This window comes from Stenella coeruleoalba (genome assembly GCF_951394435.1).
Source record: "Stenella coeruleoalba genome assembly, chromosome: 13".
Lineage (NCBI taxonomy): Eukaryota > Metazoa > Chordata > Mammalia > Artiodactyla > Delphinidae > Stenella > Stenella coeruleoalba.
The window spans coordinates 11,866,305-11,884,334 of record NC_137159.1 but is presented as its reverse complement, the minus strand read 5'-3'; the positions used below and the strand labels follow the sequence as shown (position 1 = coordinate 11,884,334).

The 18,030-nt window shown below is 39.9% G+C and overlaps 1 protein-coding gene across 6 annotated transcripts in view; it reads right to left on the bottom strand.

The window, feature by feature from the left end:
* TMEM87B (transmembrane protein 87B) overlaps positions 1–18,030 on the bottom strand; it is a 61,423-nt gene that overhangs the window by 24,988 nt on the left and 18,405 nt on the right. For 5 of the 6 annotated variants that reach the window (XM_079940202.1, XM_079940203.1, XM_079940205.1 and 2 more), the window contains exons 10-15: positions 15,594–15,687; positions 13,985–14,055; positions 8,456–8,565; positions 8,312–8,370; positions 6,963–7,066; positions 5,580–5,653 (exon numbers count right to left, since the gene is read on the bottom strand). In XM_079940202.1, coding sequence (XP_079796328.1) covers positions 5,580–5,653; positions 6,963–7,066; positions 8,312–8,370; positions 8,456–8,565; positions 13,985–14,055; positions 15,594–15,687 — 512 coding nt within the window. Of the gene's footprint in view, positions 1–5,579; positions 5,654–6,015; positions 6,086–6,962; positions 7,067–8,311; positions 8,371–8,455; positions 8,566–13,984; positions 14,056–15,593; positions 15,688–18,030 lie in introns of all 6 variants that reach the window. The other variant, XR_013830946.1, reaches the window with a different exon arrangement.

Sequence of the window (18,030 nt, the reverse complement as noted above, 5' to 3'; positions counted from 1 at the left end):
AATCTGAAGCAACAACAACAAGATCCACTGAACAATATGTACAGATTTATTTTTGGACTATTTTTTTTAAGTTGTCTGAAATTTCATTTCATTTTATTTTAGTTATGTATGTTTGGGACTCTATTTTGATACACTGATGTATGTATCCTTATGCCAATACCACACTGTCTTGATTAGTATAACTTGAAATTTTCGTCTTGAAATCAGTGTTAAGTCCATTAATTTAATTTTACTTAGATATAACTTCCACACCATAAAATGCACCATTTTGAAGTGTACAGTTCAGTGGATTTTAGAACACAGAATGGTGCAACCATCATCACTGTTCATTTCAGAAGCTTTTCATCACCCCCACCCCCACCAAAACCTCATACCTATTAGCAGTTACTCCCAACTCACTCCTTCCACCAGCCCCTGGCAGCCACTAATCTATTTTCTATCTCCATGCATTTACCTTTTCTGGACTTTTCATATAAATAGAATCATATAACATACGATCTATTGTAATTGGTTTCTTTCACTTAGTATAGTGTTTTCAAGATCTACGTTGTAACTACAAGAATGTTTAGGTTCTTCCAGATCTTTTGTATTTCCATACATATTTTTAAATCAGCTTAACCATTTTTTAAAAAATCAGCCAGAATTACAATTGGGACTGTACTGGATCTACATATCAATTGAGGAAGTGATGGCTTAATAATATTGAGAGTTACAATTCATAAACATTTACTTATTCTATGATTTCTCTTGGCATTGTTTTGTATTCTTCAGTGCAGTTTTCCCCATTTTTTTCCATTAAATTTATTCCTAAATATTTTATTTTTTGAAGCTCCTGTAAACAATATTTTAAATTTCATTTTTCAATTACTTCCAGTTATATAAAAAAATCTAATTTCTGTATTTGGACATATATCCTATGATTCTGTTATATTATTCACTTATTAGTTCTACAGTATTTTTTCTTTTCTATAGACTCCTTAGGATTTTCTACATACTTAACGTTGCTGAGGAATTACCTGGCACTCCAGTGGTCAGGACTCCGTGCTTTCACTGCAGAGGGCGTGGGTTCAATCCCTGGTCGGGGAACTAACCCCACAAGCCGCGCGGCACAGCCGAAACAAAACAAAACAAAACCTTGCTGTTTGTAAATAAAAACAGGTTTACTTCTTGCTTTCTACACTTTATGCCTTTTGTATTCTTTGGGTTGGTTTGTGTTTTGCTTTTCTGCACTGGCTAGGAACTGCTGTCTGATACTGAGTCAAAGTGGTGAGCAGATACTCACGTACTTTGTTCCCAATCTTGGGAGGAAAGTATTCACTATTTCACCATTAAGTATGATTTTAGCTGTAGAGTTTTTTCACACTATTCTGTAATATGTTTGCTAAGTGGGTTTCTTTTTTAAAAAATCATGAATAGGTGAATTCTGTGACGTGTCTTTCTGCACCTACTGAGATAATTATGTCATTTTTCTTCCTTACTCTTTAGATGAATTACACTGATTGAATTTCAAATGTTGAAACGGCCTTGCAACCCTGGGATAAAGTCCACTTGACAATGATGGTCTTTCATTATTCTTCTAGATTTTATTTACTAAAAATAAAATAAAATAAGAGTGGTATGTGGGATCTTAGTTCCCTGACCAGGGATCAAACCTGTGCCCCCTGCAGTGGAAGCACAGAGTCTTAACCACTGGACTGCCAGGGAAGTCCGTTTAAATGAATTTTATGTCTCTACTCATGAGTGACACTGGTCTGTAACTTTCTTTTGTCTTTGTCAGATTTTGGTATCTGAGCTGTGCTGGCCTTATAAAACAAGTTGGGAAGTATCCCTACCTCCTCTATATTCTTTTTTTTTTAACATCTTTATTGGAGTATAATTACTTTACAATGGTGTGTTAGTTTCTGCTTTATAACAAAGTGAATCAGCTATACATATACATATGTCCCCATATCTCTTCCCTCTTGCGTCTCCCTCCCTCCCACCCTACCTAACCCAGCCCTCTAGGTGGTCACAAAGCACCGAGCTGATCTCCCTGTGCTAGGCGGCTGCTTCCCACTACCTATCTATTTTACGTTTGGTAGTGTATATATGTCCATGTCTCTCTCTCACTTTGTCCCAGCTTACCCTTCCCCCTCCCCGTATCCTCAAGTCCATTCTCTAGTAGGTCTGTGCCTTATTCCCGTCTTGCCCCTAGGTTCTTCATGACATTTTTTTTTTTTAGATTCCATATATATGTGTTAGCATACAGTATTTGTTTTTCTCTTTCTGACTTACTTCACTCTGTATGACAGACTCTAGGTCCATCCACCTCACTACAAATAACTCAATTTCGTTTCTTTTTATGGCTGAGTAATATTCCATTGTATATATGTGCCACACCTTCTTTATCCATTCATCCGATGATGGACACTTAGGCTGGTTCCATATCCTGGCTATTGTAAACAGAGCTGCAATGAACATCGTGGTACAGGACTCTTTTTGAATTATGGTTTTCTCAGGGTATATGCCCAGTAGTGGGATTGCAGGGTCGTATGGTAGTTCTAGTTTTGGTTTTTTAAGGAAACTCCATACTGTTCTCCATAGTGGCTGTATCAATTTACATTCCCAACAACAGTGCAAGAGGGTTCCCTTTTCTCCACACCCTCTCCAGCATTTATTGTTTGTAGATTTTTTGATCATGGCCATTCTGACCGGTGTGAGATGATATCTCATTGTAGTTTTGATTTGCATTTCTCTAATGATTAGTGATGTTGAGCATCCTTTCATGTGTTTGTTGGCAATCTGTATATCTTCTCTGAAGAAATGTCTATTTAGGTCTTCCGCCCATTTTTGGATTGGGTTGTTTGTTGTTTTGATATTGAGCTGCATGAGCCGCTTGTAAATTTTGGAGATTAATCCTTTGCCAGTTGCTTCATTTGTAAATATTTTCTCCCATTCTGTCACCTCCTCTATATTCTGAAGAGTTGCCTAAGATTAGAATATTTCTTCCTTAGGTATTTGAAAGCATTCACTAGTGAAGCCAGCCATCTGGGTCTGGAACTTTATGGGAAGATTTTAAATTTCAAGCCCAATTTCTTTAATAAATATATGGCTATTCCAATTAGTGGCATAGGGTTAGAATTAAGATTAGGGTAGTTTCTTAAGTGTATTTCTCAAGGAATTTGTTCATTTTATCCAAATGCCCAATTTGTTCATAATAGCCTCTTACTTACCCTTTCTTGCTGTAGTAATGTCCGCCCTATCTTTCCAATGTTGGAAATTTGCCTTGCTATATTTTATTTCTGGTTTAGATTACCTAGAGGTTAATCAATTTTTATTAATCTTTTCAAAGAAACTACTTTTGGCTTTGCTCATTTTCTCTATTTCCCCCTGTTTTCGATTTCATTGGTGTAGACACAACTTCATTATATCCTTCCTTCTAATTACCCCAGGTTTAATTTGCCATTCTTTTTCTAGCTTCTCAAGATGGAAACATATTATCAATGTTTTCTTGGTAATACAGGCATTTAAAGCTATTAATTTTCCTCTAAGAATTGGTTTAGCTGCATCCTGTAAAATGTGACATGTTATGCTTTTATTATCATTAGCATGAAATATTTTCTAATATTCCTTCAATCCACGAGTTACTTAGAAATTATTGCTTAATTTCTAAACATCTGATTATTTTGTAGATATCTTACTGCTGTGCATCTAATTTAACCATTGTGATCAGAAACATACTCTGTATGATTACAATCCATTGAAATATATGGAGACATTTTTAATGGCCACACATATGGTCTATCTTATTCAACGTAGACTTGAACCTTTATTCTTTGGTTGCTAAATGCAATGTTCTATAAATATCAATCAAGTCAATTAGGTCGATGGTTTTATTCAACTCTAACTGTGACATCTGGGCCACCTCTAGATTGATCTTACTGATTTTTCCCTCAACTATGGATCACGGCTTCCAGTTTCATCCTATGTCTAGTAATTTATCATTGTATACTGGACATTGAGAATGGTATCTTATAGACTGGATTCTCTTATCTTCCTCTGGGAAGTGTTGTGTTTTGTTCTAGCAGGCAATTCAAATTATTGCTAGATCACTCTGATCTTTGGGGGATATGCTTTTAGATTTGATTAGGGTTTATTTCAGTTTAGCTTTAGTCCTAGGGTAAATTTCAGTGGTCCTAGACTGTGGTCTTTACTTCTAAGGAGTGGCCCTTCTGGGGTTTTCATGGAAAGCACTTTTAACTTGTTGAGATTTGAATTTCAAACTCTGCTGTGGCAGCTGCTGAAACTTCTGTTCCGCTTCTTAGCCTAATAGCTATTGTTTTCCCCCTGGCTTCTTGGAGTCTCACTTTGCACATACCCAGTTCAGGTATCAGATAAGACTAGAGAGACTATAGACTTTTGAATTTCCCCCTTTGTGGCTCTCTCTTTTATGGATTTCTTCCATCAGTCTCCAGACATTCTTACAGCCCCAAATTTCACTCTCCAATTCCCTGCATCAGTAAGATTATACCTGTCTGCTTGTGCTCTAGCCACTGTACTGTCTCATTGACTGGGCATGAACTCTTCTTTCATGGTTCTCTTCTTTCAGCAGTGAAATCTCCTCCAGTTTCTGCCTGCTTTTCTTTGCTCTCCAGTGCCTCCAATAGTTAATTAAAAAAAAAAAAATCTGTCCAGAGTTTATTCTAGCTATCAGCAGGAAGATTAGCCCCAAACAATTCATTCCATCATTACTGGAGCCAGAACTAACACACTGAATTTTAATATCTCTGCTGTGAATAAGTTTTGCAGATTTCTTTTCTTAATAGAAAAGTCAGAAAAACGTGAAAGAATTAGTTGTAGGTGATAATCTGATGAGAGGAGGTAAAAGGAAGTGTGGACACTGAAGACACACTGATTATGTTGCAAATTTTGCTGACTGGGTAGATTATAAAATTTTCACAGTAGAGAAACAAAAAAAAAAATTGTGAAAAAGAATTGGTACTAATAAGAGAAACCAAAGTAAGAGGAAGGAAGAGTGGAATAAAGATAAAATTACTCTTTACATCTGAGTTACATACTTATATTGCCGTAACAGATGCTTTAATTACAGTGTTTTGGTAAAATTAATAAAATAAGACACTTATGTATAAATTAATAGAAAGATGAAAACTAAAGCACTAAAACCATAATTAGAAATGCTTTGGGCATGACCGGGAAATTACAGATGTGCACAATTTTCAAGAGCAAGAAGAGGTGATACAAAGAAATTCAGCAATCATCATTAAGAAGACGAATATTGTTTAGGAGCTAAGCACAATATACACCAAATCACTCTCGTGGGAAACAGTGCAGCTATTTCAATACTTAGACTTTAAGAGCAAACACATAACAAAAGCTCAAACTATTTTAGCAATCTTGAAAATTTCATTACTGACTTCTCTTCTGTGACTGTCTACCATAATAGAGGTTTCTGCAGATACAGTTTTAAAAATATTTTACGGGAAAAAAAGTGTATCTGACCTTGCATCACAGGTAGAGGTACAATATTTCTTTGTTACAATATATGCAATGGTCATTTAATAAGAAAATATGCCACTCACTTAAATTTTCAGATGTTACCATGAATTCTTCAATTTCATCATCAGAATCATCTATTAAGGGCATGAAGGCATATCTAAATCAAAAACAAGGAGTAGTTTTACTAGTGTGTTTGAACCTGTTCAACATTCAGTTTACATCTAAAAGAGTCAGTACACACTTTAAAAAATATATACACTTAAAAAGTTTCCCATAAATTGAAATGATAAAAATTTAATTATTTTACTCTCAAATCAGCAAAGGTTACTGTGAAGAAACTGAAACTGGGGTTCCCAGACCCGTTGGTAAAAGCATCGATGGATCAAATTTCTCTGGAAGCAACTTTGAAATATCGAATGCTCAGGGAAGGGAATTTTCTGCTGTACTTTTTTCTCCATGTCAGGTTTACCTCCCTGCCCACTATTTTTACTTATCTCCTAACGAAAAGGAATTGCTAACCTGATTGGTGAAAATAAAGCACACCACTCAAGCCACATTTACTGGGTCCAACAGCATTCAAAAAGCACTGCTGATTTTAAAAAAAAAAAAGCACTGCTGATAATAGCAACAAAACTAGAAACTAAGTGTCTAATAATTAGGGACTGCTTATATAAATTATGTTACAATCATATGGAATGCCAGAAAGCTATTAAAAGTAATATGGTAGGTCTATACAAGATGATAAGGAAAGACACATTTTAAACAAAGAAAGTGCAGAATAGTGTATATATGTATGTATGTACTATCATTGTTGTTGTATAATATTTAAATCTGTTTTTAATCAAAAAATTTTCTATTGAAGTATAGTTGATTTGCATGTTGTTGTATAATTTTAAAGAGAGAGAGAAACACACACACTAGTATATACTTTTTCATTTTTTCCTAGAAGGAAGAAACTTAACAGTGCTTTGCTTGGGGAAGAGGAATGAGGCAAGGGAAGCTGTGGGGCTTCCTGTCACATGTAGTGTAAAGTACAAGTTTCTGAATTTCGCATTCAAGCTCTTTATGATTTTGCTCCCACTTTTCCTTTCCAGCTTTATGTCCCACCAATGTAAGGGTAGTAACCAAACTGTATGGCTTGTTGGCCTTCAAAGTATGCCATGTCTGTTCCCGCTACTCCTAGAAAACCTGCAGTCTTTCGCAGGTCAGCCAGTCACTGTCCTACTCCTTTCCTAAAGGTGTAACATAAATGCTGCCTTTTCATGGACCCCTCTTCCACCTTCCTGCTGGGCTTATATATCTCTTATTTCACTGTCTTGCTTTTGTTACATTTGTCTCCCCACTTGACTGTATGTACACTCTTTAACAGCAAGGACTACCTCTCCAGTTTCTATAAATGCTGTTTTAACATTGTAGCAGATGATGAACAAATCCTTGCCAAATTTGAACTTTCCTATGTTAGGTACCTCTGATTGTTTGCTGATGGTCTCCACAAAAACATTATTACAATAAGGATAAGGGAAAAAAGGAAGCTCCAAAACGCATCATCAATCCAGCGTTCCATCCAATCCTATAATAAGGACAATTCAAACAAGAAAAGTTAATTTTCTGATAAACATACAGATTTCCCATTCAAATAGTACATAATGACAAGTACTAATGAAATCTTTCCAACCAGTAAGTCTTCCAAATGAATAAGCACACGTTTTTCCGAGAAAGATAAAAACTAAGAAATGCTATCTCTATAAAATCATTATGCTTACTTCAGTAATATTAATGCTTACTTCAGCCTTATAACCAATATAATGAATAAAATCCTAACAAATTATATAGTATCATAAAAAGAATTAGAGGGACCTCCCTGTTGGCGCAGTGGTTAAGAATCCACCTGCCAATGCAGGGGACACAGGTTCGAGCCCTGGTCTGGGAAGACCCCACATGCCATGGAGCAACTAAGCCCATGCGCCACACCTACTGAGCCTGTGCTCTAGAGCCTGCGAGCTACAACTACTGAGCCCATGTGCCACAACTACTGAAGCCCGCGCACCTAGAGCCCGAGATCCGCAACAGGAGAAGCCACCGCAATGAGAAGCCCATGCACCACAACGAAGAGTAGCCCCCGCTCGCTGCAACTAGAGAAAGCCTGCACACAGCAACGAAGACCCAACACAGCCAAAAATAAATAAATAAATTAAAAGAAAAAACAATTAGAGTTTAAAAGGGCTTCAGAGGTCAATTATTTTCTAGACAAGAACAGTTTCTTCTCTCACTAAATTATCCCTACAGCAGCAGAAGTCCAGGGTTTTCAGAGGCCTCCTTATAATTATTTATATGGAACTACAGACTATTTCCAAATCAAGAAACCCCCAAGAGGGTCTTTTACTATTTTAAGTCTGAGAAATGTATCTTCTTCTAACTAGAGAATCCATGGAGGGTATCTCCTGAATGTTCACAATGAGTATACCATCCTAGAAACATGTCAGGCTTAAGGTTGACAGTCCTAAGTACAAAACAACCCAATTACACTGTGTGCTGGAAGAAAAAGATTTCCTGTTACCTAAAATTATACAGGGGGAGGATTCCTTTTCAAAATATACAAAAAGAAAAGGGCGTAATTGGAAAAGGAGATTTAAGAGGAACTTTTTCAGACATTTAAAGAAGGCAAATGTTTTTATAATTCTTTACAAAATAATTCCAAGTAAAGAAAATCTCCACTCAAATTATCTGTCTACAAACACAAAATTCTTCAACCTTACACAAAATCAAATAGAATAATTAAAAATGAAAACTGTTTAAATAGGAAGATTATACTTACTGATTGACATTTTGCAATTCTAAATGTCTTAGTTGTCCACACCGTAAACACTACAGATGCTGAAACACACCAAAAAAAGTCAACCATTGAAAGAATATGCAATACTAAAATAATGTATTTTAAAAGACAAGTTAGATAGCTTACCCATTATGGCAAAGATCAGGGTATTTGTGAAGTGCCTGTACAAAGAAAATTTCACTGTGTTCTTTCTTAGCCTTAGGGTCTTCATAGTTTGTGCCAAACTTATAAAAATGTGAAAAAAGTTAAGGAAAAAATTTAAATAGTAATATACAGGTAAGATAAAAAACAAAACAAGAATCTTCTGCTACATTTCCAAACTTAGCACTGCTATATAGTACTGCTACACATAATTCCTATAATTTAAAACTAATAAACACACAGAAAATGTTGTCTTATCCAATACTGTATAATCAGGATACCAATTTCATCACAGATATTGTTTTACAATATACCACTGTCTGAACTAAGTAAACACACTTCAAGGAAAAAAAAACATAAGCAAGAAGACCTATGATGTGCTCCTTCAATGCCAAGTTCTTGAAACAGAGAACAGAGCAGGACACACACTAAATGCCAAGTTCCCCTTAGGCCAGACACTCTTTACAGATCCCATCATGACATGCCACTTGGCGTGTGCTTTTCTGTCTGTTTCTTTCTTATTTTGTTGTTTCTGGTCTATTCTCATTTTATCCTCCAAATGACCATAATTAAGAAGTTACACCATCTGCCAATTCCATTTTATAAACTGAAACTGAAATATGTCAAGTAACACAAATCTGGACTTAGGTAAAAAGAGACTTTATTGAAGAGATTATTGCAATAGGGAGAATGTTCCGACTATAAGATCCGAGAGAGTCCCAAAGGTCAGGCAGGGAAGGGCTTTGCTTTTATAGGGAGGAGTAAACAGGTGTCGAGAGCAGCAGGTGTGAGAAGTGGGTGGCCTGACGGGACAGTTGCCCAGAGAATGACTTTCCTTGAAGTCTGCAGGTTTTCAGGAGGGGCCATGAAGGAGGGCTGCGGGTGTATGAAAGCTTGGGAACCCGAGGGAGGGAGAAGGCTTAGTTTGGTCCAGTCTGGTATTTTGTCCAGATTGGTCAGTGGGTACATAGGTATGTGTCTGGCCTTGTCACAAGTGAACATGGGGGCACCTGGGAGTCTCATCGAAGTCCTATGGGGAAAGGCATCTGTTTGTATTGACAGTAAGCCTTTTCCCGGAACACGAAAGGGTGGAGGCTGTCTTAACCACGGCTGTTCCAGGAGCACAGGGCTCAGGTAAAGTGCGACACTGTCAGGTACAAAGAAGCAGAAAGAGGCTTGTCCACTGGCTCCTCAGTAGTGCAGCTGTGCTCAAGCCAGAGCTCTGTAAACGGGAGCTGCTTCCTCTGCAGCACCTGCCAAGCCCCGTTCAGGGACCACACTCTGAACATACGTAACAGAGTTGAGCAAAGGAATGGAAGTGGCACAGTTTGCACTTAGGCCTCCTATTTAAATTCCAAATACTTCACTCATCAAAAACTTCACTTTAGTACTAAAACTACCAAAGCTGCTTTTCAATCTTTCTGAATGACCAATAAGTTGCAACAGAAGATCAATTTCTAAAATAGCACAACTCAACCAATTAGGCCTGCTGTCAGAATTTACAGACATGCAAATGTGCTTTATTCAATAAACATGATCAAGACCGAATACTTCTGAAGCAGTAATGAAAGCACACAGGCCCCATGATCCTGACAAGAGAAGCACCTTGGACATGCTGCTGCGCTAGGAAAAGGATATCCACCAGCACAAGCTAGAGTCAAGAAGAGACAGAGGGAGGCTGGCCAGGAGCACAAGATCAGATCATTTGCCTGCAGCAAAACAGCAAAAGAATAAAACAAACAAGCAGGAGAAAAGAGGCAGAAGGCTGTGGCTTTGGGCGCTTTCAGGCTATTTTTTCTATTAATATAGAATTAGATTCTTACAGGAGGAGCTAGATGAGGTTCATCAAAGGTGAAGGAAGCAGGGTCATTATCCCAGCACTCAATTCTATAAGGACGTAGTCCTGCTTCTTTGCTTGTCATTGGTAATCATTTAGGAAATCCACTACCTTTTTGTACAGAGAAAGCAGACTTTTCATCTCAGTAATGAAAATTACCAAACGGCAATCTAAAAGCAAACGTCAGAAATTCAGGTTGAGGCAGAAATGGATAATGCTAAATTTCCTTTCTCTCACCATGAAATACTAACCAAGAGAACTTTAATTTCTGGATTTCTTTATGACTTTTACCTCAAACATGTTTATTAAAAACATTATTAATTAAGCAAGCTAAATCTTTCCCCTTATTTTCCTTATCTCCCCATCCCAATCTGGCTCATTATGTGTTGGACCAAAGCCATTGCTGTCCATAAAGGTGGTAAGTTACCCTCATTCAAATCCAGATGGAATCAGAGCGTTTACAGCCACTTTCCTCTGGAATTTTCTGCCAAGTTGCATTACTATGTATTTTTCCCAATGAACCCATGTACCACCTTGGAGATGATTAAGAACAAGAATACTCTGAAATACGTATCTGTAAATTACCAGGAGAAAAGATAATATAGATTTTTAAAATGTGAAGTTTACAAGGCTCTAAGCATATACAAGTTTAGAAGTAAGACAACTCCAAAATGAATAGATGTCTTAAGCTCATTTTCTAAACTCACAGTGACAGAAGAGAAGACATGAAGATTGGAGACAGTAACGCTGAGCCCAGTAGCTAGTTCACCTCCCCTGCAATTCTGCCTGTCCAGGTCCCAGGGTGTTCGCACTGCCTGCCCCTTATCCTCAAGTCAGGTGAGAATCCCTGACAAGCGATGAAGCCGGGGCTTCGGCAGAGTGGGCTCCACGCTGGGGATAAGTACTCAGAGCTGGAACCCTGTTCACCTGCAGAACTGAGGAACGGACTTCACCTTTTGAACAACTGAATGACTCTACATGGTTTTTTTTTTTTTAATGTAGAGAATATGAAAAATTACATTAGAGTCAGAAATTTTTACGACTCGGAGAAGATCAGATTTATATTACTATAATTTTATTCAGTAAACTTGGATTCTCAACTGGTAGCTCTCAACAGAAGTAGAATCCAGTTTTCAAGCAAGTTGGTTGAAACAACTCTTTAAATCAGGTATCATCCCTTTACTGACACCCCTCGGACACTAGGGGCTACCTGGACATAATTTAGGAGGTCTGCAAATGCCTCACTGTAGGAAAAACTCCTCGTGTGAATGACGTGTGTGTTTATATATAATCTGTGAAGAGGCTCCACAGCTTTCATCAGATTTGCAAAGGCATTTCTGCTGCCAGAACCCAAACAAGGCTAAGAACCACTGCTTTCGAGAATAAAAATAAATTAAAAGATTTTTGTTTTGTTTTTAACTTGGAAGCATATCGAGAATTCACAAACAGGGAATTTAAAGAATAGATAAGACCGGGTTTACCCACAAGGAGCTCAGAAAATCCTACTAAAAAAAAAAAAGAAAAAAGAAAAAAAGAAAATCCTACTAACAGTGTTACACCTGTTAGCGCACCTTCAGAAAGGGACAGCTTCCTGTAGAGAAGGGACACAGGCAATTTTAAGCCCTCCGGCCCTCCCTGTGAGAGACAAAGATGAGAACATGGAAAGAAACACAAGGAAAACAAAATCACATTTTACGTTAAAAGCTAAAAGACAGGGCTTCCCTGGTGGCGCAGTGGTTGAGAATCTGCCTGCTAATGCAGGGGACACGGGTTCGAGCCCTGGTCTGGGAGGATCCCACATGCCGTGGAGCAACTAGGCCCGTGAGCCACAACTACTGAGCCTGCGCGTCTGGAGCCTGTGCTCCGCAACAAGAGAGGCCGCGATAATGAGAGGCCCGCGCATCGCGATGAACAGTGGCCCCCGCTCGCCACAGCTAGAGAAAGCCCTCGCACAGAAACGAAGACCCAACACAGCAAAACTAAATAAATAAATTAATAAACTCCTACCCCCAACATCTTCTTTAAAAAAAAAAAAAAAGCTAAAAGACAATTATCAAAGACAATAGCAACAAAAAGAACTGTGTAAAAATAAAAGCTTATGAGTTTCAAAGAGGACATAAATGTCAACGAAACAGATACAAATAATGTTCTGGATCCACAGAACCCTGCATTCTGCTCTGACCAGGTCGTAGTTTCTCTAGAATCCCTCCCATTTCCACGAATGCACTTTAGAGGGTCCTGCCTAGGAGAGGAAAACAGTGGAATTGCCCAGACGCCACTGGAGTCACTCAGTCAGCGAGGAGGAGCCTCAAGGATCGGTTAACACTGTCTCTGAAACTTTTCCTGCTGTGCTATGGCCTCTGGCCCACCACCTCCAGCGAACCCGCTCTCTTGCTGTCCGCCGTGACCCCTGGAATGAACCAGGCAGACAGGTGCGCCTCGGGAACTCATCTCCCTGCAGCGCTAGCCACTGCTGAGCACCCCTCCTTACCAAAGCTTTCCTAGTCTCCACCCCAGGACGACTTCCTGGTTCTCCCACCTCCCTTCACCCTGGACTTCCTTCCATGCATGTTTCCGCCCCATGAGGCACTGTCCTGGTTCCTCTCCACTTGCTGGTCTACCTGTTCTTCTTGGGTCACTTCCACGGCTGCGACCTTCTCCCACACAAAGCTGACTCCCACCTTCGTCACCAGCTCTGACTCCTCTTGCTAAGCCAGGCTGGGACTTCCAACTCTCTTCTTCACACTAATGCCCCAGGCAACTCAACCCTCACCCACTGTGGTCCCTTATCCATGTTTACCACCCTGAGCATGGCAACACTGGTCCAGCCACCTACTTGAGACGTGCATGTCTTCCTGGGAGCCCTCTCTCCCTTTCCCCACCCATTTCTAGCCAGCTTGTCATCCAGAGTCCTTCTTCCATTTCCTCTGCCCCACTTCTAACACTCACTATCCCTCCTTTGGCCCACTGCAAAGGACTCCTTACTAGACCTCCCAGCTCTAGACTCTCCTTTCCCAGGCATTTTTAAAAATGCCATCCTTGAGTTCTTTCTTACAAGATTTCATCATGTCATTCACCTGTGCAGCCTCAACTCCTTGCTCCTTTCCACCTTCTAAACTCTCGAGCATGTCATTCTATCCTTCCCTTCTGGTCCCACCTTCTATGATTCTCCTACACACGTTACCTACAGGCAAGCTACTCTGAGACATCGTGCCACTGTCTCTATATTTTCATGCTTCCAACTATTTGGTTCCCTTAAATCTTCCCAGAATGCTTTCCCCTCAGTTCTTTTCCTAGTAAACCCCGATTTGTCCACTCAGTCTCAATTAAAATGTCACCATCTCCCTGAAATCTTTCCTGATTTTCACCCTGGAGTAAATTTCTCTTTCCTCTATCTGCACAGCACCTCTCTAACGTGGCAATTACTATCGTTATGTTGCTCCTAGTTATGTTTTTCTTCCTTACCAGATCGCTCAATATGTGCATTTAAGTTTGCTGAACTACTAGAAAAAATAAGGATATTTTTTGTTCGAGGAATCGTTACTTTTTCACCTTCAACTAAATTTCTATATTGAGGTAACAATAACGCATGAGTATATTTCTCTCTATTATTATTACACACTAAAAATAATCCGATTTTAATGATACAACAATTTTAGGACACAGTAAAGGATATGAACCATACAAAAATGGAGTCAATAACGGCTAAAATAATGTCACCAAATACAACAGCTAAATGGTTAGAACCCTGAAAAATAAAAATAGGGAAAAAAATCTGAATGTAAAAGTTTCATTGTATTATAATAATTATCATCTGATGAAGAAAAACAATTTATCTCATATCATTGTTTTATAAAAGGCCACATAAAAGATGTTATTGCCTAACAGAATTGTGTTTGAGCACATGGAAGTTACCTGTTTTGGTGTCAACAAATGTTTGTCATCAACTTGTCCCGTGATAACGTAAAAGTGTGTTATAAAGTGGCAAATAAAACATAGCGCATCCCACCCAACTCAGGTCAACCATTTCAATCTCTGCCCTCTCCGCACCAAACCTGCAGCCACGGCTCCTAAAGAAACGGACTCCTCATCATCCCCACGTGTGTCAAAGGACATGCAAAAAGTAAAATAAGGAAAAGGAACTGTGTGGAAGGGTATAAACAAACCATCGGCTGGATGCGTACTCAAGAGCTGACAGAGAATCATATTTAAAACGGTCACATCTAAGATGCTGACTGTGTAAAATTTTAAAGAGATACAATGCAAGCTATCCATGGGGTGTTTATCCTTTCCATTTTCTTTCTAGCACAGATTAGTTTTCTGTGAATTATACATGTAAATGCAAAGTTCTTCATTATCATGTAAGAGTAAAAATAAATGCACCTTTCAAGGAGCAGGTGTTATCTAACCCAGAATGCAGATGTGTCAAAGACACCAGAAGAGGAGTGAAGCTTTTAACATTATTGGACAAATGTCCTGCTTTAAGGGTCAGATCAACCTACATGAAGTAGACGTACGTGGCAATATACAGATTATTCACTCTGTGCACAGTGATCTGATTTAAACATCTAATCCAAAAGATGTTTTGAGTAAAAATTACAAGGTTCTCTGAATCAAGTAAAAATATAATAAGCTTCTTAATCACTCAGTTGTCAGCCATATTATTAAGGAAAACCTAGAGCTAGAAATGTAGGGGTCTTCACAGATACAAATATTCGCTCTTCTCTAGAGTAAAGCATTGCTGCCCATGTTGCTAGAGCCGTTTCTCCCCAGAACACTACCTCCTCCTGGTTTTTCCAAGCGTGGAGTCTGCTGAATCCCCCAAATTCTGAGCCCACAGGAGTCAGGGAAAACTTACAACCAAAGGAGACTTTAAAAAGCAATGACACGTAATATCTGTATGCACAAAAGGTAAAATTAACTGCTCTTCACTTACACGTTTAAGCCAAGGGTTAAGGAAGAAATGAATGTGTTCAGACTGCATAATGATAAAGATGAATGTTCTTCGTGAAGAGCAACCACGAACATTTTTGAGATGGAGCTAATTCCTAGGATGACGTCAGGTGGTGTGTTCATAACCACATCATTTAAAAAAGTGCTCTGTTTAGCCTTATACTTTCAGGACGTGTTAGAAAAGGGAAAGAGTCCACACGGGGGAAAATAAACTCAAATTGGGCCTTTATCACAAATTTCCTATCTTTAAAAATTCATCTCAGGAGACAGAAGTAAAATCGTATTTCACAGCAACGACAAAAAAAAGTGCAAGTGGAATGATGTAGTTTTTACCCCAATGACTCTTATCACGCCTTCAGCAGCTGCAAAGATAAAGTAAAGGATCCCCAGTCCGATGACCCGGTGCATGACTGTTCCTAGACGAGGCCTGGTACAAGGAGAAGCAAACCGAAAAAAGAGAAAGAAGAAGCAAGGTAAGTAAAATGTATCTGACTACAGTAACTGGCCCCATTTCCAACACCAGGAACGTCGCTATCCAATCACGTCAGTCCCTTCCCACCTCGGAGGTACTTTGTTTTGGGAAACAGCATTGTTTCCTGGGAAGAAGGCAGAAACAGGCTCAAGGAAATCTAGCCTCCTTCTCTAGGACTTGAAGCTGTACTGATGCCTATGAAGCAACATTTTTGAGGCCAGAGGATCTTGCTGCTGAAATCCAAGCAATATGATTAACATAACCCAGGTACTATGTCTACAGAATGGACGAGAAGAGTGATGAAACCTAGGAAGTGAGCGCCAACTTCTAAGTGTCACTGGCAGAAATAATCATTTAATTCTTCCACTAACAGAGATTGTAAAGTGTTCTGAGATGTGTCTTGTCAGCGATAATCCACTGATTCTATGACTTGGGCAGAGAAATAGCAGGATGTCAGGAGATCGAATCCCACTGCCTTCCCCTCTTAATATTCCCAAACGACAGTCCGGAAAGACTTCAGCTTTCATTCTTCGGATTGAAAAGAATTAAAATAACAGTTTTGATTCTTTGAAAGTATAAATGAGTTGAGAACATGCAAAGATGATGATTTTTGCGATTAGTCATTTGAAAATAGAACTGAAATTTCGAGAATTCCCTGGTGGTCCAATGGTTAGGACGCGGTGCTTTCACTGCCGTGGGCCCAAGTTCAATCCCTGGTCGGGGAACTAAGGTCCCTCAGGCCGCACAGCGTGGCCAAAAAAAAAAAAAAAAAAAAAAAAAGAAGAACTGAAATTTCATGACACTTGCAAATCAGAATTTATTATGAATATGTTTTAACTCAAAAACCCTCTTTTCAGAGTAATTAGAAGAAAAAACTGGTTTTGAAAAAAAAATACTTATGATGAAAACTGAACTAATACCCATAGCTCATATTTCAGACAATTTATCTAATTTAGTTAATCTAAATTCTGGTTCACTATAGCCAGCTTACTGGAACCCTGCAACAGCCAGAACTGTTACCGCTTTGTAAGGGTTGAACACAAGTTGACAGTGAAGGGATTCAGTCAAAAAGGGCTGAGCCCTCACCCACCAGCTCAATCTTCTATCCCTTTCTCAGCCACCACCCTCTGCACCCTGGCACCTGATGCTCGTAACTACAACTGTGAGCTGCCACTGGGACCCAGAGGGTTTTGTGTTCTATATACTGTACTGAGGCCAAAAAACAAAAGAAAGCAAAACAAACGAAAAGAAGGTTTCCTCACTACAGTCTTGGTAACTGCACCAGTCCGGAGCTCAGAAGCACACGTGCGTGCATTAGTGCACGCTTACTGAGTGCACGCTGTGTGCCGCCCAGCGCACTGGGGCCTTGGGATACAGCAGGACACAATACAGGGAAGTCACACACAAGTGGGGGGAAGAGACAACAAATGCTAAGAAACACATCAAAAGGCATGAGGGACTAGAGCGATGGAGGATGGGCACTGGTTAGGGTCCCAAAGGGCCATCCTCCCTGGGGGGTGACGGTGAGGCAGAGAATTAAAGCAAGTGAGGGAGCAAACCATGCCTGGGATCCGGGGGGGAAGCTGACAAGCAGAGGCCTCTTCTGCACTGTGAGACACGTGTCTGCTGTGTTTAAGGAACAGTGAGAGCAAGAAAAGCAGCAGGAGGGAGCAGAGTGTTTGGAGGGAGAGTGGCAGGAGATGAGGTCAGCCATCGGAGAAGCCACAAGATGGAATCTGGGTTTCACTGAGTGAAATGAGCAGAAAAGTAATGAAATTGGAGTTACATCTTAAGAGAATCATCCTGGCTGCTGCTGTGTTTGAAAAGACTGACAGGAGACCAGGGCAGAAGTGGGGAAACCAGTTTGGAGGCTACTGGAGTGTAGTCTCGGCAGGAGAAGATGGTGGCCTGGATCAGGGTGGTGGCTGTGGAGGGGGTGGGATGGGCTCATTCTGGACACTTTCATCAGTCAGAGCCACAGAACTGGATGAGAAAGCCTCGGGGATGCCGGTCACTAAAGCAGAGGTCTGGGGCCTGAGCCCAGGGCCCCCCAACACTGGAGCTCGGGAAGACGAGGGGGCTCGGCACAGGAGACCGTGAAGGAGCCTCCACGACCGGGCACCTGCAGGGGGCTGAGCGGGGCCCTGCGATTCGGCAAGGAGAGGTCAAGGTGACCTTGACAGGCGCAGTCTCAGTGGAGGAATGGGGCCAAACCTCACAAGGACAGAAAGCGAGGGAAGTGGGAGCAGCCAAGTACAGACAACACATCTGAAAAGCGCTGCTGCACACAGGGGAAAA